Source organism: Zeus faber (genome assembly GCF_960531495.2).
Source record: "Zeus faber genome assembly, chromosome: 2".
Classification (NCBI taxonomy): Eukaryota; Metazoa; Chordata; class Actinopteri; order Zeiformes; family Zeidae; genus Zeus; species Zeus faber.
The window spans coordinates 45,035,841-45,056,221 of record NC_137189.1 but is presented as its reverse complement, the minus strand read 5'-3'; the positions used below and the strand labels follow the sequence as shown (position 1 = coordinate 45,056,221).

General features: G+C 47.7%; 1 protein-coding gene across 1 annotated transcript in view; it reads left to right on the top strand.

Moving 5' to 3' along the window:
- cdk15 (cyclin-dependent kinase 15) overlaps window positions 1–20,381 on the top strand; it is a 51,325-nt gene that overhangs the window by 21,004 nt on the left and 9,940 nt on the right. The window contains exons 5-12 of the mRNA XM_080020488.1: window positions 686–765; window positions 1,314–1,408; window positions 2,571–2,633; window positions 4,019–4,142; window positions 5,703–5,823; window positions 7,091–7,184; window positions 8,309–8,372; window positions 17,912–17,960. Coding sequence (XP_079876614.1) covers window positions 686–765; window positions 1,314–1,408; window positions 2,571–2,633; window positions 4,019–4,142; window positions 5,703–5,823; window positions 7,091–7,184; window positions 8,309–8,372; window positions 17,912–17,960 — 690 coding nt within the window. The remainder of the gene's footprint in view (window positions 1–685; window positions 766–1,313; window positions 1,409–2,570; window positions 2,634–4,018; window positions 4,143–5,702; window positions 5,824–7,090; window positions 7,185–8,308; window positions 8,373–17,911; window positions 17,961–20,381) is intronic.

Here is a 20,381-nt window from a genome sequence, read left to right as displayed (position 1 = left end):
TCCGTAAGATTATGTTGTATAAGGAACTCCAGATTTATTGCTGCTTTTCTTTTTAAGAAAGAGCCGTTCAATGTGTTTGGGGTTATGTATGGAGCTCCTCCTATACGCTGCCTCCCTTCTGGTGGCGGGGTACGCCTTTCCCCACAAGGATGCAAAGATCGGGCCACTCTAACTCCCTTTCATGGTGTCCTCTCCTGTCCTCGCACACCTTCCTTCACATCCCCTTTAAATCCTTTCGGTAAAATAATTTCTTTACTATTTCCCAAATCAGGATCGCTGAAGGGTAGTGTCTGAGCTGTCAATAGCAAATGTTAAAAGTCAGTTTCAAGACAATATTAAAGCAAGCATGCACAAGCTCAGTTAAAGGGATAAACCACAATATATATTTTTTAGCCTTTGAATACCATAGTCAATAGTTTTTTGAGCTGGGACCTTTTAAGAAGCAGCCTTTGTGTGTTATGCATGTATGCATGTAGCCAATGTATGTCATGCATGTGCTCCTCCCAATGCAAGAAGGCACAAGAAGTGAAGGTAAACTGTTGATATGGATGAAGACTCGCAAAAGGAGAGCAGCGCACTTGGACGAGAAAGATCCCCACCACCTTATGTGGAAAAGCAAAAAAGAAATCTAAAAACTCTCATGAGACACGGACGGATCAGGTTGTCTTTGTGTCTGCCTGTTCAGAATAAATGGACACCTGGTGGCTCTGAAAGTGATCCGGATGAAGACAGAGGAGGGGGTGCCGTTCACCGCTATCAGAGAAGGTGTGCGGATGGTTACACACACACACACGCACACACACACACACACGCACACACACACAGATGGACAGACAGTCGGATGAGAACATACTCACACACACAAACATAAATGGGAACCAAACAAAACAAAATAAAGTCGCACACATACAAGCACAGGCACACAAACACCAAACTCATTGTTTTTGAGCTCCCCTGGTGATGTTGCCGACCACATGTCAGGTGATCTTGCTCGCTCGCTGCTGTATCGCTTGTCTTTTTCTCCACTTATTCTTTCCCTTTTTACTGTCGTTTCTGTCTCTCGCTCTTCCTTCCTTCTATTTCTCTCTCGCACACACTCACACACGCACACGCACACACACACACACACACACACACACACACACACACACACACACACACAGGTGTGACAGACATAAAATTACACACAAAAGATATATAAACATTAAGAACAGATGGACTAATGCAGGTATTGGCTTGCTGTGTGTGTGTGTGTGTGTGTGTGTGTGTGTGTGTGTGCGTGTGCGTGTGTGTGTGTGTGTGTGTGTGCGTAGCCTCCCTGCTGAAGGGCCTCAAGCACGCCAACATCGTGCTGCTCCATGACATCATCCACACGAGAGAGTCACTCACCTTCGTCTTTGAGTACATGGTGAGTTCAGATCATCAGACTAAGTGTTGAGTCCTCAAAATAAGTGTGAATAAAGATGCATAGAGCTTAAAGTTATTAGAACCGTAACCATAATCGGAATCGCTATTGAAATACAATACAGTACAATAAATAGTACCTTTGAACCTACAAGGAATTTGACTCAAAATTTCCACTATAATATCTCTATCCCTGCTTTAGACACACACACATACCTACATTCTCCCAGGCAAACCGAACCCAAGGACAGGGCAGACCAGACATTTTGTCATCCAAGTTCGATCCACATCGATCTATATTTGGAGCACGTTAGCGGAAGTCGCCGCACGAAGAGACCTGGTTTTGGCGGAGCGGGGCGCTTTGTCACATCATCCAAGTTATTATATACTCGTACATGCTCTTTCAAAATGTAAGACTTTCTTAGACCCTCTAATGTTGAGACGTTTTAAAAAGTTTAAAAAGTTTATTAATATTTCACGTGTCACGTCTCCAAATTGCACCTATCCGACACTGCACGGCCTTGGGTCCCCAGCAATACACCTGTCAAGAGCAAAGTAGATCTGATGAACTGTGGTCGAGATAATCGAAGGACATACAGTACATGGACAGACAGACAAGAGATTTCTAGATTTATAGTTAGACGAGTACATGCCACCCAATGAGCCCAGGAGCAGATAGACACATGACATGACGTAAGGGCTCCTCCCCTGGGTGAGTGTGGGGATGAGGGTTTTACCTGCTGCTCGTTAGACCAACCAAGGAGCAACAGGCATGCAGCCACCCTGATCCCAATCACCTAGATCCAGTTCAGGTGTGGCTGCTCAAACCAGACCATCCGCACACAACAATATTGTAATAAATATATAAAATAATTATTATTTTAATGTGGACCCCCCTGCAATTCTGCAAGGTTGAGGACCCCAGCTTTGGAATCACTGATCTAATCTACTATAATCCAATATAATATAATGTCATTTAGGATAGTAGGTAATGTATTTTCTGATCCTTACACATTAATACCGTTTTACAAGATGGATGGTTCTATATCGATATTAGCTGATGGACCTTGACCGTGACTACATAAATAATTTTGCCATCTCTCTCTCTCTCTCTCTCTCTCTCTCTCTCTCTCTCGCTCTCTCTCATGATCTTTCTCCCGCTCTAGCAAACAGATCTTGGGCAGTACATGACGCAGCACCCCGGGGGGCTTCACTCCTATAATGTCAGGGTAGGTCGACGCTTTCATTCAATAAAAAACAACTACAACAATACCCGTACAAGGTCTGACAGTCAGAGGATCGCCCTCTATCACAGGGGACTCCCCCTCGGGTGAAGCATAATTACCACAGCATCGACAAGTCCTGTGCCCTTATCCATCCCTTACAGTTCTGAGAATGTTGGCGGAAATTCGAGGACGCAATCTGTTCTTAACAATAATTTGCCGAGGTGGGATCAAGTCAAATGTCCAAGTCGTAAAGAAGTCCCATTTTAATCTTGTTCCAAAGGTTTAATGCCCTTTGAAATGTCCTTATACCACAGAATAATATCTGGTTTCCCCAGATGATGCTGCCATGTATAATATAATAATAATAATAATAATAATAATAATAATAATAATAATAATAATAATAATAATAATATATAGCTAGCTGGAATATTAAGAAAATAATTTTGAAAGTATTATAAAATACAAGAATATGATGTATTATATATGAATAGAATATAATGCACCATGTTCAGCACTGACACAAGGAAGTTTACGTTTTTAACAGATTGTTTTTGAAGCGTGAAACCTCACTGAGCTCCTGGAACTCTAACGGTGCAGTGCTTCACTTTGCCTGTTCCTAGATTTTATACTGGTTTTAATATTATGCTATTTATTTGAAATGATATTTTAATAGCTAATGGTATGTTGCGGTGTGGTTTTTGGCACGGTTTGCTGCCCGCTGGGCAGTAAATGTCTCTTTAAGTCTTCTCAATGTATTGATTTTTGGGGAGTTTTAACTTGCCCTCAAATGTCCTCAAATTACCTACATGTATAAATGTGGGCCTGTGGCGTCCTTTGAGGATATGGGTTCACAAAGGGTGAGACGCATAATAAACTAGACATGACTTGAACCCCCCCCCTCTCTCTCGCCCTCTCTCTCTCTCTCTCTCTCTCACTCTCTCTCACTCTCTCTCGCTCTCTCTCTCTCTCGCCCTCTCTCTCTCGCCCTCTCTCCCAATCTCTCTCTCTCTCTCTCTCTCTCTCTCGCCCTCTCTCCCTCTCTCCCTCTCTCGCTCTCTCTCTCTCTCTCTCTCTCTCCTTCGCTCTCTCTCTCTCTCTCGCTCACAAAGGGAGCTGTCCTTATAGTGAACAGTTGTCTCAAACCTGGTGAAGAAACCAACAGATCCCTGCGTGCCAAGTTATCTCTGCAGAGGGACGTCTGTGCTCTTGCTGCCTATTTACCGGTTGACTGATTTGCCTCTGGTTTTTGTCATGTTTTTTTGGTTCCTTCGTGATCAAGTTGCTGCTGCTGTGACATGACTTGCTGCAAACAAAGGAACCTTAAAAGTCAAAAGTCTCTCTCTCGCTCTCTCTCTCTCTCTCTCTCTCTCTCTCTCCCTCTGAAGATCTTCATGTTCCAGTTGCTGCGCGGTCTCTCCTACATCCACGGACGCCAGATTCTCCACAGAGACCTCAAACCCCAGAATCTGCTCATCAGCTACCTGGGGGAACTCAAACTGGCCGACTTTGGTGGGTGAAGCCGGCTGTCAGGGTGGAGAAACAACGGATTACCTCTGACCCGGGCTCTGAAAATAGGACCAGACGGGCGCAGAACCAGACAACGCGAGACCCAGGATAAAAAAAAGAGGCAGAGTAGGATAGAATATATTTTTTTATAAAACTTAGACCAGTGGTCTTCAATTGGGGGTCTGTGACCCCTAGGGGGGCTGCGGAGGTACTGCAGGGGGTCTGACAATTTATTTTATGTCAAAATTGCTCTTGTGAAAAATGTAAAAATGTATTTCAGACAAAAAAAATATATAGAGTGAACTCCAACCATTAACACTAGAACAGCAGTGTTTATTTATTTTATTTTTTTCAGTAATCAGCTGAGCGCAAGCCAACTCGCAGCGTTACGATGCGTTCAAAAACCTCTTATTTTTTAAGCAATGTTCAAAAACCTCGGAATTACCTCGGACGTAACTGCTGCATGGCCGAACTTCAATAAAAAATCACAGGGTACATGGTTTTTATTATTGTATTGATATTAAACAGCATGTAAAACCCTACTTCAGATTTGTGAAAACTTAATTTTATTAGTGAAAACAGAGAAACGAACAGAAATGAATCAGAATCTGAAAGAAAAGAAAAAAACACACAGGAACCGATTGCATAACAGAGTAAATAAATAGGTTAATGAGGCGTGTAGTTATGTTATTATAGGCCAGGCTTAAAATGGAAGGCACAGTTCCATAAAAGAAAACCTAGCGGGCCCCTGCTTTGTTCCTCAATCGACCAACTGGTCCATGGGCTGGGAAAAGGTTGAAGACCACCGACTTACACAACAATATATCTTGTCCTTAAAATGAAACTGCAGTGTGTTGGTCGCAGCCACGCCCACACAGTTTAACCACAACCAGCATTATATGTATTGTTTAGCATTCCTCTTTTTACGCCCCACATTCATAACGCAATGCATGTGACAATGACACAGCTTTTGCTTCGTGAGGCATGTATACTTTATTGATGTGATTTAACATTTTGTTGTTTTGACGATGGAGTACGCATTTCAGTTTAACGTTTTCATTTTCATCGGCTATTTAGTTGCTACAGACTCATCCATTGCAGCCAAACAGCAGATTAACTTTAACAATAATCCTTTTTTATCCATTCGTGTTTTTTGTATTTTTTTTGTTTTGCATTTAACTAAGCATGTCTAACTTGTCATTTGTTTAGCTCCGTTTGGCGTGTTGGTCCGTCTTCATTTTGAATTTTGTTTTCGTTTGACCGCATTTTTTTATTTGGGCCCCACGGTATTTGTTTTCCAAATGTCCCCCCCTGCAGTTTGACTTTTCAACCTGTCTCAAGTTGTGTATATAGCGTGTGCATATTTTGAAATAAGTCGATAACTAAATCCCAATTTTTAACTGAAGAGCCCTCCTCTGACTCATCATAACCTTAGCTGTGCATGTTTGTGTGTGTGTGTGTGTGTATGTATGTGTGTGCGTGTGCGTGTGTGTGTGTGTGTGTGTGTGTCTGTGTGTGTGTGTGTGTGTGTGCGGGTGGGCGTGTGTGTGCGGGCGTTTCCAGGCCTGGCCCGGTCCAAATCCATCCCCTGCCAGACCTACTCCTCCGAGGTGGTGACGCTCTGGTACCGACCCCCCGACGTGCTGCTCGGCTCCACGGATTACTCCACCGCGCTGGACATGTGGTCCGTGGCTGCAGGACCGCCGAGATCGGATGGAACGACGTCGCGCCGTATATCGAGGGCTGGGGGGGGCGGGGGGTTCGAGAGGGGTTTTTGAACCGGCGTCCACACAGAGGAACGCACGCGTCAGAGCGCAGCTGCTGTATACGCACATTTAAAACTCTTTCGCTCTGCAGCCCCCTCAATCCCAGTCGCAAGCGCGTCACTGAGCTAAAGACGTAGTCGCCGAGCGTGGAGAAGACGGGCGCGTGGGGATGCGAGAGGAAGGAAGGTGAACCCGGCGGGCTGGAGAACGGCGCTCAGGTCGAATATAAAAAAAGATTCGTAATGGCGATGATGTGATGCCCTTGCGTGCGTGGAGAGGTTTATCCTCTTGGCCGCCGCTGTTCTTCCCACTCGGGCAAAACACCATAACAGGCGGTTAGAAATTATAAGCACCCCGGGTGAAACTTTTATTGTCAGATGTTGGAGAGATTCAGCGTCGGCACGCATCGATTCATTAGGAAGGTATTTGTTCTGTGCCTAACATTAATGATATCTGGGCATGGTCCTCCGCGGTCTGCTCCAGATATTGGGGAAAGCACAACCATGTGTTGGTCAAAAAAGGGGGGTTGCGGGGGTGAAAACGACTCGCAGGGTTTTGGTGTTTTTCAAAATTTGGAGGGGGTTTTACAGCCACGAGAGACGCCGCTCTGAAGAATCGCTCAGATTTGCAAAACGATCCCTCTGACGTTTTCGTTTAGCATGTGCGCTTTCGTGGAGAAGGACCTACTGCTCGCCGGTGAGGGTGTGCCGGGCTTGTGGCCATCGGCGAGACCCTCTATTTGGAATTCTAAGTCGGAGTTTCGAGGGCGGATCGCCACAGGAACACATATGTCTTCCCGAACGGAAGCAACGGAACACATTATCTGGCTCAGAAGTGGGGACTACTGAGTCGGAATTACCGATTTCAGAGCTTTAATGGAACGCAGCATAATAAGCTGCATAAGCGTAATGCAGCTGGAGCAACCTGACGATATTTTGACCGAGGAGACCGCTAGAGCCAATAACATTCATTTCAGGGTGTTCCGGCATGAGAACTGCACCGTAATACCTCATTCAAACAGATCCACAATTAATCACATTAGCCGTGTCGAGCCATCTATACACCTCCACAACGTCTGCTGTAGGTGGCGCAAGTTGTGTGGCAAAGCCTTTTTTGTTGTTGTTGGAATGAGGTGAAAAACCTCGCGGAACACTGGGAGATGATTCAAACGTCGCTCTGTTTTAGGGGCGCCGGCTGTATTTTCATCGAGATGCTGCAGGGGGCGCCAGCCTTCCCGGGCTCGTCCGAGGTCTTTGAGCAGTTGCAGAAGATCTGGGCGGTAAGTTCAAAGGTCATGCGCAGCGGTGTTTTACCGAGGTCATTGCACAGGCCTGGGAAATCATGGAGAACAATGAAATAAATAAATGCTTTTGAGTGACCGAGATGTAAACTTATCAGATGATCATTATAAAGTCAGTGTTTCGAGACTGAAATTTTTAATTGGGAAGAATAATATTTGAATCGAGTTGGCTTGCGAACGACACCATTTACTTCTTGATCCTTGTTAATCTTGTTAATGAAATTTGACACTATTTGTTTTTGTAATACTATTTCATATATATATATATATATATATATTTATATATATATATCGACACACACACACACACACACACACACACACACACACACACACACACACACACATATCGTATTTCCTCAAATTGTGAGTGGGGCCTTCATTTACCTCAACTCCAGAGGGCACCAGGCCTTTATTGGAAGCAGACTTTTATTTGAGGCTTTTATATCTTAATTCCCTGTTTAATAAGTGTATTTGTTCATATTTTAGTATAGTAGAAGTAAAGCTTTAAATCTAACTTCTCTCTGGGTGCCCTGCCATGCAAACACATGTACGGTGAAAAAAGAGAGAGCTAGTAGTAGCTACCCGAAAAGTTGCACTTGTGGTGGTAGCCGACGGGGGAATTAGTGTTTTACTAGATTCCCTTGAACGCACCACTTCCTGCTTCGGAGCGCTTGAGAGCCGGGCATTGGCCCCAAGAAGCGATCTGTGATCTGCCATGGCGCAGCGGGAAACGGAGTAAATTAAATACATCTACAATAAAAACACTCTCTCTAATGGAGCTGTGGAGTTGGAGCTATATATATATATATATATATATATATATATATATACATACACACTTATCTTCGCTTTTTTTTAACGATGAACTGTTAGGTCCCTTGCGTTGTCCATGTCTGTTCCCTTTGGCTTCTAAAAATGAACAAATTAAATTAATAAGGCCAAAAAAAAAGGGGGGGGGGGGGTCATTAGGGAAGGGAACATGTTTCTGTCAGTTTTCCCTGCAAACATTTACCAAATAGACGTTAAATCCCACATTAATTATTTTTCTCATAATTGCCGTCTCAGCCGTCGAGGTTGACACCGCCATCCTCTCGTTACAGGTGATTGGGGTCCCCACCGAGAAGAGCTGGCCGGGGGTGAGCCAACTTCCCAATTTCAAGCCAGGTAAAGTCCCTTTCGCCTGCCCCTTTTCCACTCCTGTGAAAATCTTTGCGGCGACACTGGTGTGCTGAGGCACGGCGGTGGGAAAACGCTCCCGTGACCGATCCCTCAACGATTAAAGGGGGCGTTCACCTAAAGACGTCTCCCTCAGAGCGTTGACTTTGTTCTCATCCATGCAACATGGAAACGCCGCTGAGTCTGTTTGCGAATGGTTTCTCAAGTGTCGAACGAGGTACACGTTGAAGGGAGGTGGGGTTTTTTTTCCAAGGGTGAGGCATTAACCGCTAGGGGGCGCCAACAGACTAAATGAAAATAACAGAGGCCCTTAAAGCGGAGCTGTTATGCTCCTTTTTAACAGGTTCATATAGGTCTCTGAGGTCCAAAAACCGGGTTCTGCTGTATTGCGTCCGTAAACTTTCACTGATTTCCCCTCATCGGTTCACCAAAATGTGTTTCTGAACACATTTTTTTAGGTGAGAAAAAAAGCGACCCAGCTGTTGAATCTTCGACGTACGGCTGAAGGCCTCATTTGAAAGTTTGTTCAGACCTTTGTTGCCTTAGAGGGTTTTTTTTTTGTTCCATTTAATTAGTTAACGTCGGAAAATAAAATAAATGCATCTACAATAAAAACACTATTTTTATTGGTTTTGTTTGGAGAAGCGCACAGCGGGTCCCACGCCGCAGCCCACAGTCTATCTAGCGCATGCTTCTTTTCTTTTCTTTTTTAAGAAGGAACCACACAGCAGAATTATTTTTAAAGTGCTTGGATTTTCCCTCGTCTGCAGGTTTTTCAAGGACAGGTATTGTAAGTTCCTCGTTCTTAATTAGATGTGCGCAGGTCTGTGAAAACGACGGGGCGGTTGGCGGTGGCGCTTGTTATCCTCCGGCCGTGGGCGGAGTCACTCGGATAGGGGGCGGTTCTAAGTCTGCGAAGCCCCGTGTGAGGTAGGAAGGGGTCGCACGTCTGAACGAGTTTTATGACCGAGGCAGGAAAAACCGGAAAACGCAAAACAGTTTGCGTGTAAGTGGGCCCTTCAAGACCAAAATGTACGTGCACGAGTGAGTTTTTCCTCATAGGCCCCCTTTAGACTGACAAACACTAAAACACAAAAAAAATAAAATAATAAATTAATAATAAATAAAAAAGCTGAAAAAACACCGAGACAAGGCTCCAGCAGCTTGGCTGTAGTTGAAAAGCCAGGCTGTTGCTGCACAACGTGGAATTCCCCTCTTTCTGCACGGACATCCTACGGGGTCAGCACACTCCCTGTCTCCCAGCCCGGACGAAATAAATTCCTTCCGTAATTTTTATGGCATTTTTGTCCCGGGTCGTTAATGTAATTGAGAGGGAGACGGGAGGGAGACGGGAGGGAGACGGGAGGGAGACGGGAGGGAGACGGGAGGGAGACGGGAGGGAGCAGCGGGGCCCGCCAACGTCACGGACGGCGTCAAGTGGGACCCGAACCGACCGCGCCGCCGGCCCACGGGGACGCTTGCGTCTCCGTCCCGTCACGTAAAGATGAGCAGATAAGATTGGAATGCGCGGCCTTGAGTCGGGGCCAGCCAGTAATCCTACGCCGCCGGTTGCCTCACACCCCAGAGCATCCGAGTCACCGGCTGAAAGGAATGTCTCCGAGGCTCCGCAGCCGACTCGATGGGAGGCACGAAAACATTGAGGGACACACATGAGGGTGAAGTGCGCGCGCCACCTTTCATTTTCCCGCCTCAGGTTGATCTGCGTCTATTCATCGAAAAAATTTTGTAATTTTATGCCGTTTAATGTAACAACGTACCAATAAACGTTATTTTGTGTTAAATGAGATTCAAGAGGTTTATTTGTCACATACATACACATACTTAAATGCATACATACTACATACATACTATATACTACATACTACTACTATACTACTGCTACTATATACTACTACTATATACTATATACACACTTATACATACTCTCCGCTCTCCCCGGGACCCGGCGACGGCTCCTTCCCGTGCGGCGGCGGCGCCTGTATCGGCTGACGCCGGCGGGATCCGCGGGCCGTCTCCCGGACAGGGCAACGGCGGGGCCCCGGTTGGAAACGCGCTCGTTTGAAAAGTTTTCCCGCGAGAGGGGGAAGGAGAACGCTCCGGAGGTGATGAGTCCGTGGAGACTGGAGCGCGGCGGCGTGGCTCGAGTCACCGCCGCCAGAGGCTGCTTTCCCGCTGGCGCCGGTCCACGCGGCTCCCGGGGGACGTTTCCAGCGTCGGACTTGAGGGGCCCGCGCGTCTCCGCCAGCATGAGGCTGCCGTCACCACGCTTTCATTTTGGAGATAGCGGGATCCTTTGCGCCGACGCAAGCTGACGTGTCCGGTGCGACGGGTCTATCCGGAGGATCCCCAACTTTTTTCCAAAGGGGATTGATGGCGATCGGGAATCTCGACGTTTCGTGGGGCAGGAAGGGGGGGGGGGGTTCCTTTTTTTTTAGGGCCTGGAAGGCCGCAGCTTCTCTCCATTTCGGCTTGATTTTGTGTCCTTGAGGAGAAAATCGCCGTCGTTATTTCGCGGTGATTTCCTTCTCTTTTTGTCAGGCGGCTCTTTTTGGCGGGTGTCCTGCATGCAGGACATGCCGTCTGGCCGAGAGCGACAGCAGAGACCCGCCGAACGGAAACGAGAATCTGCGTCGCGCTCGGCACCGAATGTGATTTGCTCCGCCCAAAAGAAACGAGGCTTTTCAAAGCGACACCTGACAGATTTCACTCTCATAGAACCAAACCAGACGGCACGCAGCTCCTTCCGTGCCCCCGCTGTTGCGCCCCTCGACCGGCGCGGCGGTGGATGGGCCGCAGCCATGCGGGAGAACGTGTCAGCGCCGCATAGCCATGAGGAATTGCCCCTTCCAAAATGTTTGCAATCTTGCTAAGGAGCTAAACTCAGGTTCATCCCAATTAAAATGATTTTCAAACGAAACAACCCGGCCCTCAAAACATCTGCTATTTATCCTCATTGATTTGGAATCCTGTGTCGCAGTACGTCTCAATACAGATGTTTATGGAATCGCTGAAGGAGAGGAAAGCCAGAAAGGACAGACGGAACTTGTCGGATGAGCTTATTTTTTTGCCGAGGTCTCGACACCCCCAGAACGTTGCCGCCGCTCCTCCTCCTTCTCGGGGCAGGTCTGTGAGTCGTGTTTGAGTTCAGCGAGCGGGGTCCTGTCTGTTTGTTGTGTTTCCATGACTCCCACAGCTGTTCCCACCACAACCCAGGGAAAGGTTTACGGTGAGCCCCGCGTAAACCACGGGGCGGCAGACGAAATCTGTGGTCCGAGAACCAAGCGGTACTCCTCTGACTCATCATAACCTTAGCTGTGGGCGTGTGTGCGTGTGTGTGCGTGTGTGTGCGTGTGTGCGTGTGTGTGTGTGTGTGTGTGTGTGTGTGTGTGTGTGTGTCTGTGTGTGTGTGTGGGTGTGTGTCATGGCTAGCACCTCCAGTCTTTGTTTGGGGTGGGGTGACATAAGGGGGTAAATACGTGTGTGTGTGTGTGTGTGTGTGTGTCTGTGTGTGTGTGTGTGTGTGTGTGTGTGTGTGTGTGTGTGTGTGTGTGTGTGTGTGTGTGCGCGTGTGTGTGTGTGTGTCTTCACTTGGCTGGGAGTACTTGCTCCTCAGTAAATGTGTGTGTGTGTGTGTGTGTGTGCGTGTGTGTGTGTGTGTGTATTTGTGTGTGTGTGTGTGTGAGTGTGCGTGTGCGTGTGTGTGTGCATGTTGTGTGTGTGTGTGTGTCCGTGCACGCACATGTACGGTTTATGAGCCAATGAGAGTAGAGGACTGAAGGCCTCCAACCACGGGGCTGATTACTGCCGCTCAAAGTACCAAGTGAGAATCTTGGATTAAATGACATGAACCTGGTTCATCATTTAGGTTCTTGCACTTGTTTGAGGAGAGAACACAAGGAATAGTGATTAGAATAAAACCTTAATGCACAAATATAATGTTAATATTAATAATAATTGCCACAACAAATTATGTGGCGAAAATGCGTAAACAATAAAATATAATATACAGTATTTATCAATTTACCACAGAAACTGTACTCAGGGTTTTTTTAATTGTTTTTTTACTTTGAATTGTGTGGAACAAATGTCCCGTCCAGCTTGCCTGGCTGCCGCTGCATAAAAAATTTACCGGTGTTTTGCCCTCTCTCCGTCGTAATGCGCAGTGTTTGCATCCTGTAATATTTCAACCGGGTGTGGTACGCGGCCCCGGTACTCTTCACACGCCATTTGACGCATGCGGTGCTTTCCGAACGAAAACCGCTTCCATACCAGCTTGCCGCCTTAAACAGTTTGCTGTTTTTTGGATGCGGTGACGGCCTCGCCGCCCTGAGCCAGACGACACGCAGCTGTGTGCATCCGTTACAAGCTCCTCGCTCCTCAGAGCCCCTTCAAGCCCAGCGCCGCCCCCAGGTTCCACTCGTGCTTCGCTCTTGGAGGGGGTATTTTGGGTGAGCAGCAGCTCTCGCTCCCTCTCTCTCTCTCCCCTTTCCTCTTTACATTTGCCTCTGCCTCATTACATTTAAGCACCCCCCCCCCCCACAAGTAACTAAAAAAAGTTTCAAAAAAAGTTAAAAAAAAAAAAGCCATCTCCACTAGACATGAATAAATAAACACAGATTGTATAAATTATGAATAAACACACAGATCTGTATCGGGATCACAAAGTTCTCCCTGTCTGAGCTCAACCTCCGAGCAGTCTGGGAAAGACGAGTTAGACCCTGAACGCGGCAGAGGAGGAAGATTTGGCAGCGAGAGAGAGAGGGGGGGGGGTATGAGAGGTGGAGAGAGAGAGGGAGGGGGGGGGGCATGAGAGGTGGAGAGAGAGAGGGAGGGGGGGGGGGCATGAGAGGTGGAGAGAGAGGCTTTTTTGCATGAAACATGTTCAGAACAAACAGAGCGTATGGAGATGACGGCCAAATAGGCAGAAAGGGGTGTGTGTGTGTGGTGTGTGTGTGTGTGTGTGTGTGTGTGTGTGTGTGTGTGTGTGTGTGTGTGTGTGTGTGTGTGTGTGTGTGTGTGTGTGTGTGTGTGTGTGTGTGTGTGTATGTGTGTGTGTGTGTGTGTGTGTGTGTGTGTATGTGCCATGGCTAGCACCTCCAGTCTTTGTTTGGGGTGGGGTGACATAAGGGGGTAAATACCTGTGTGTGTGTGTGTGCGTGTGCGTGTGTTTCTGAATGTATGGGTTTTTTTTTTTTAGGTGTGTGTGTGTGTGTGTGTGTGTGTGCGCGTGCGCATGTGTGTGTGTGTGTGTGTGTGTGTGTGTGTGTGTGTGTGCAAGGGCGGGCATGTCTGTATTTTTGTATGCATACTTGGGCTGACGTTGCCCGTCTGTGTTTGCCCTGGCTGTGTGTTTTAGGGTGGATTGCAGGACACCCATGTAGAGGGGGACTGACCTTCACGGTGGCCAGGGGGCGCTGTTCTGGGGGAAAAAAAGCCTTCCGCGGCAGCCTCCCACCGACACAGTGCAACGTGTGTTTCCCCAAGGTGCCGCTTTGTGCCCGGGCCGCTCTGGCTTCAGCAGCGCTCCGTTATTCACGGCACATCCACGCACCGAAGGCACAGTGTTGTCATGGGACTGGAAAGCCCCACCGCGAGCACAGCGTCACGTTAACGCTGTGCCCGACGCGCTGTTGTACTGATACAGCGTAAAAGCAGCTGTGGTGTCGGTGCACGGTGCAGGGGTGCTCGGGGGCCGGGCGCTGAAACGCCTCCAGCTCTGTCTCTGGCGCTTCTGGGTGGCTCTTCTGCGGAGGCTTGAATGGACCGACAGTGAGCCGAGCGGGGCTCCGCTCGCCGGCGGGGCAGACGTCCCGCCCCCACGGGGCAAACGCCAAACCCACTGGAAACACCGGGGCCAAGGGAAACGGCAAGACGCCACGTGTGTGCGTGGGTGGGTGCGTGGGTGGGTGGGTGCGGGGTTGATTTAGAGCCTCTTGTATGTTAGGCTGGCGTGTGTGTAGGTGTGCGAGTGTGATTTAGTTTCTTGTCAAGTGTTTGGCAGGGTGTGTGTCTGCGTTCGGGTGTGTGTGTGTGTGTGTGTGTGTGTGTGTGTGTGTGTGTGTGTGTGTGTGTGTGTGTGTGTGTGTGTGTGTGTGTGTGTGTGTGTGTGTGTGTGTGTGTGTGAGAGAGAAACTGTGATTAACAGGTTCCTATAATGGACTGTATGTTTGGTGGGACTGTCTCTAAATGTGCACGTGTGGGATTTAGCGTCTCATAATGTCTGTTTGAGCAATCTTTGTGTGTGTGTGTGTGTGTGTGTGTGTGTGTGTGTGTGTGTGTGTGTGTGTGTGTGTGTGTGTGTGCGCGAAAATGTGTAAATTATCAACGCTGACAGTGTGCATAGCTTGAGAGAGAGAGAGATAGAGAGAGAGGGAAAGAGAGAGGGAAAGAGAGAGGGAGAGAGAGAGAGAGGGAGAGGGAGAGAGAGAGAGAGGTCACTGGTTTGGCTGTGGCCGGAGAGCAAACAGACTCGACCATAAACAGGATCACTTCAATTTTTCACTTGGCTCCGCTGCCGGGGCCAAAACCACGCATCAGCGAGAGAAACTGAACGCTTTTTCGGTGACGAAAAAAAAATGCCCCCGACCCTCACCTCTTCCTGCCACCGTTTGTTTTGTTTTGAATTGGAAGGTTTTAAGGGTTTTCACAACGAGGTCGGTCCTCTCGTGGTTGGATCAAGCGTGATCTCTATTTATATTGTAAACCTGTTTCCCAAAAGGAGCGACGACGTGTGCTTCACATTCCAACACCAGCACAGAAGAAAAGTAGAAAAAAAAGTCTAATCAACACAATGCGTGTTGTACGGTGGGTAACTAGGTCATCTAGTTTACTAGGTCATCTAGGTAACTAGGTAACTAGGTAATCTAGGTCATCTAGGTTACTAGGTAACAAGGTAACTAGGGAATCTAGGTAACTAGGTTATCTAGGTAATCTAGGTATCTAGGTCATCTAGGTCATCTAGGTCATCTAGGTAACTAGGTAACTAGATAATCTAGGTTACTAGGTAACTAGGTAATCTAGGTAACTAGGTAACTAGGTAAGTAGTTAATCTAGGTAACTAGGTAACTAGGTAATCTAGTCCCAGCAAGCGAAATACAAGTTTAGTCACGTGATCACATCATATTTGTGAAATGACAGTTCTACAATGGACAATCAATTCTACATCATGTGCAAATTTCGGTCATTTTTCAGACCAGTGGAGCTTTGTTTCCACTGCCATGTTGGCACCAAGCTGCGATCGTAACGTGAAGAATTATGTTCAACAAATCGGGACCAAGTAGAAATGAATCATGTACGTACGGTACTTAATAATAACAGCCCTTAAAATGACCGGAACTGAAGGCGCATGTTCCTTTTTTTTTTTTTTTAACAAATGTTTCATGTGTATTTGTAAAGCCGCAGCAGCTTCTTTAATTGACATCGACGGTGTTAACGTAAGTCCCCTTCTCCGGTGGGAGTCGCCCCAATTAAACTCTGTCAGTCGGTGCGTCGCCTCCAACCCCGGAGCCTCAAATCGCGCCGGGGGGGGGGGCCTGGGGGAGGCTCTGTAGGTCTGTGAACGCCGGCGCCAGAGCACCGCAGACCGCCCCGGCATTAATCATCAAAAGCGGGCGTGATGTTTTACCGTAAACTCCACACAAAGGTATTTGAGGTCGCCCCCCCCCCACTCCGTGGTTGGCTGTATCACAAACTTCCTCCTGACAGCAGACGGGGGTTTTTTCCATGCCGTTGCATCCGAGAGATTTTATATATTTTTTTATTTCTCCCTCTTCCCCTCCGGGATAAAAGATTGGGCTGCCGCCGACGCCGTGACGCTTTGCGGCTTAACTTCCTTCCTCAAGGTGGGATTCTGCCGAGACTGCCTCCGCGCGCTGCGCCGGCGGACACCTGAGCTTATAAAGTAAACAGCGCGATAACGAAACTCAACTGGGGTTCATCTGTGAGCCCGGGAAGGTTAATTCAAAGACAAAGATGTTTTGCTTCCAAGGTGCGTGACAGTCCCTCGAGGCGTTCTGGAACCTCAGTGTCCCGAGGCGCCACGGGGTTGAATTGAAGCTCGCCCGCTGTTGCAATGCGGTGCATGAGCCTTCATTCATCTTTAGCTTTCCCATGTCATTTGACGTGGCAAATGATCTCTACACTTTAAGGGGGAGAACGTTCCTCCTTTGTTTAACGTTAACAGTGAGAATCACTTCAAAACCTGACCCTAACGATCTCTTGCGCTCCACGCCAACGTTTTCAGTTTTTTGTTTTTTTTCCCTCCCCTGGGTAATGATCTGGCTTGATAGCCACGGCGGCTCATTTCTCCATAAAAGCGGGGGCACGGGGTCAAAACTTTTTGCTCAACTCTTCTCGTAAAGCTTCAAAAAAAGGCCATTAGCAAGAGTGCGGCTATTACCAGGAAAACATATCAACCGGCCTCTCCCAAGATCAGTGGTTTGGCACGGCCCAAAGAAATATGGTGTCCAGGAACGCCCCTATTGGGAAGGATTTCGGGGGAGGAACAGAGCGGGCTAAGGGTTTGAACCGCATCGCAGACGGAGTTAGCGTCACTTCGTTTGCCGAGGACAATAATATCACTGCAGCAACTGTGTTTTGCTGGCAGCGGCGCACGGACATATCAACAATGACAAGGCACACACAGTCCCCACCAGCAAGCGAGAAACATTCTCCATTGGAGACACATGTGTTGTTAACCGTTGCGTGAGAGCCAAAGCGCCCGGGAGAGCGGTTTTTATTGTGATTGCTCAGCTTTGCTGCGGCCAGCGGCACTTTGCTACAAAACATATTAAAAAAAAAAAAGGGCCCAAATACACGGAGAGTTTTGGCTCACGGGCACGAGAGATCCAGCTTTTGGAAATGTCACAACTGCCCCTGTGAAATAGGAGATTGCCCCGAATGGCGGAGTCTTTTAAATGACTGGCAGTTAATTCGGTCCCAAGGTGGACGAAAGGTTAGCGCGTTCATAGACGGCATTGGCCGCACTCGCAGACGGCCGGGAACCCCTCGCCTCCGGCGCCCTGAAGCGGCTCGGAAAATGTGAGCGTGCGCCTCGCATCCAACCAACTGAACCGAGCAGCGCCTCACGCGACGTCATTTGACATCGGAATTTAACCGAAATAATTGGTTGTTTTGCAAATCCAGTCAACATAAAGCAAAGTGAAACAATTAATTAGTTAATATACGCCAATGTATGTCATAGCTGTTAACCCTCTTGTATTTTTAACCTGTAAAAAAAATATATATATATATTATAAAAAGTTAGTGGGGCCCCCGATTTCCGGAATCTCCGCTGACCGCCACGCGGTGCGTCCCTGTTTCTACAAGCAAAGCCAATAATAACAGTGTTTTTTAACTGTAGACATATTTATTGTAATTCAATTAAAAAAAACATGCATAACTGTGCGTGACGGGAACACTTCTCAGTCACCCCCCACCGCCAACGGTATGAATAGATGGTCTGGATCTGTTTCACACCCCGTCGTGTTCTTTCTGTTTGCCAACAGAGTGGTTTGCACCCGCCCGACCACAGCAGTTCAAGACCGTTTGGAAAAGGTAAGAGACAGAGATGCACGGCAAAAATGTTGCTTTATTCACGTGCGAATTCAGACAAAAGGAGTCTCTGGCGAGGCGGTGATAAAATGAAGTGACCGAATCCATCCAAAGCCACAGCATTTTAAGTTTTACATTACGGCGACCGCATTCTGGAAGCAGCAGTAACCTGCAAGCCGGGCGCTTCGCGGCGAGACCCGGTTTGGATGTTGTTTTCTTTTCGGTGTAGGACTGTCCAACACTCAGCAATTAAGGTTTTGGGGACGGTAGCTCAGGAGGTAGAGCTGGTGGTCTAGTAATCTAAAGGTGGCTGGTTGGATCCCAGGCTCCTCCTGCTAGCATGCTGTAGTGTCCTTGAGCAAGACACTTAACCCCTAATTGCTCCTGATGGCTGCGTCCGTCGGTGCTTGAATAATTGTAAGTCGCTTTGGATAAAAGCGTCTGCTAAATGTAATGTAATGTAATGTTTTGCATTTTCCGTGATTGCACCATTACAATATGCACACGCAGCCGTGTGGCCACGTCCAGCCCAGCAGTTGGTTCCATGAGGCTTGTATGTAACTCCTATGAATTCATGTATTCATAGGAGTGTATTCGTCTGAGGCACCAGTAGGTCTATAAATAGAGGTCGCGGAGGAAGTTCGCCCTCCCTCGCCTTCTCTTTCTCTCTGGCTGTGTTCCGCATCGTTCAGTCATTCACTACTTACATGTACAGGGGCTCACCAAATATGAGGCCGCTCAGCGAAAAACAAACAACCCGTTTTTCGGGCCTTTTTTTTTTCACCCCTTTTTCACCGCTGTAAAAAACGCTTTTACATTTCCGGGGTCATTCGCACACCTGTACTGGACGCGGCTGGTTTTGCCCGAACTTGTAAATGCACTCTAGGTGAGGCTACTCAGGCTCAGGCTCAGTCTCGTGGGGCTGTCATGAAATGTTGAATAAAATGTTGGACGAGCGTCAGGTCCCTGAACCGGGGGGAAAAAACGGAGTTACTCCAAAAGGAAGTGAGTAGAGGAAGTGAACGCTGTTGTTTCTCCAGAAGAGAGAGACAAGGGTGCCTCCTTTACCGCCCTCTACTCTACCTGTACTCTGCTTCTACTCTGCTCTACCTCTACTCTGTCTGCCTCGACTCTACCTGCCTCTACTCTACCTCTACTCTACATGTACTCTACCTGCCTCTACTCTATCTGCCTCTACTCTACCTCTACTCTGTCTGCCTCTACTCTACCTCTACTCTACCTCTACTCTATCTGCCTCTTCCACCTGCCTATATTCTACTCTACCTTCCTCTACTCTATCTCTACTCTACCTCTACTCTATCTGCCTCTACTCTGCCTGCCTCTATTCCACTCTACCTTCCTCTACTCTACCTCTACTCTCTCTGCCTCTACTCTACCTCTACTCTACCTGTACTCTATCTGCCTCTACTCTATCTCTACTCTACCCTACCTTTATTCTATCTGCCTCTACCTTCCTCTACTACACCTCTGCTCTATCTGCCTCTGCTCTACCTCTACTCTACCTCTACTCAATCTGCCTCTACTCTACCTGACTCTATTCTACCTTCCTCTACCTTACCTCTACTCTACCTCTACTCTATCTGCCTCTACTCTACCTCTACTCTACCTGTACTCTATGTGCCTCTACTCTACCTCTACTCTACCTCTACTCGATCTGCCTCTACTCTACCTGACTCTATTCTACTCTACCTTCCTCTACCTTACCTCTACTCTACCTTCCTCTACCTTACCTCTACTCTACCTCTACTCTATCTGCCTCTACTCTACCTCTACTCTACCTGTACTCTATCTGCCTCTACTCTACCTCTACTCTACCTCTACTCGATCTGCCTCTACTCTACCTGACTCTATTCTACTCTACCTTCCTCTACCTTACCTCTACTCTACCTTCCTCTACCTAACCTCTACTCTACCTCTACTCTATCTGCCTCTACTCTACCTCTACTCTACCTCTACTCTACCTCTACTCTATCTGCCTCTACTCTACCGGCCTCTATTATACTCTACCTCCCTCTACTCTTCCTCTACTCCGTCAATCGTCTATATCTTGCTGAAAACACGATTTGAAACTAATTAATGAACTATGTCTCCCCAGTCTGCCTGCAATGTAAAGGCTTCAAATGACTCTTGGTATTCAACTCTCTGTTTGATTCATTTGGCTTCACCCGCAGCACTACACCTCTCCCCCAAGTTTGAAGTGTGTGTGTGTGTGTGTGTGTGTGTGTGTGTGTGTGTGTGTGTGTGTGTGTGTGTGTGTGTGTGTGTGTGTGTGTGTGTGTGTGTGTGTGTCTCTGCGCGCGTGTGTGTGTGCGTGTGTCCACAAATGGAGAGCCCGGTGCTACAGTAGTGCAAGGCAGACGGACAGGCCGGCGTCAACAGCAGCCTCTTTGTCCTCTCTCCCTC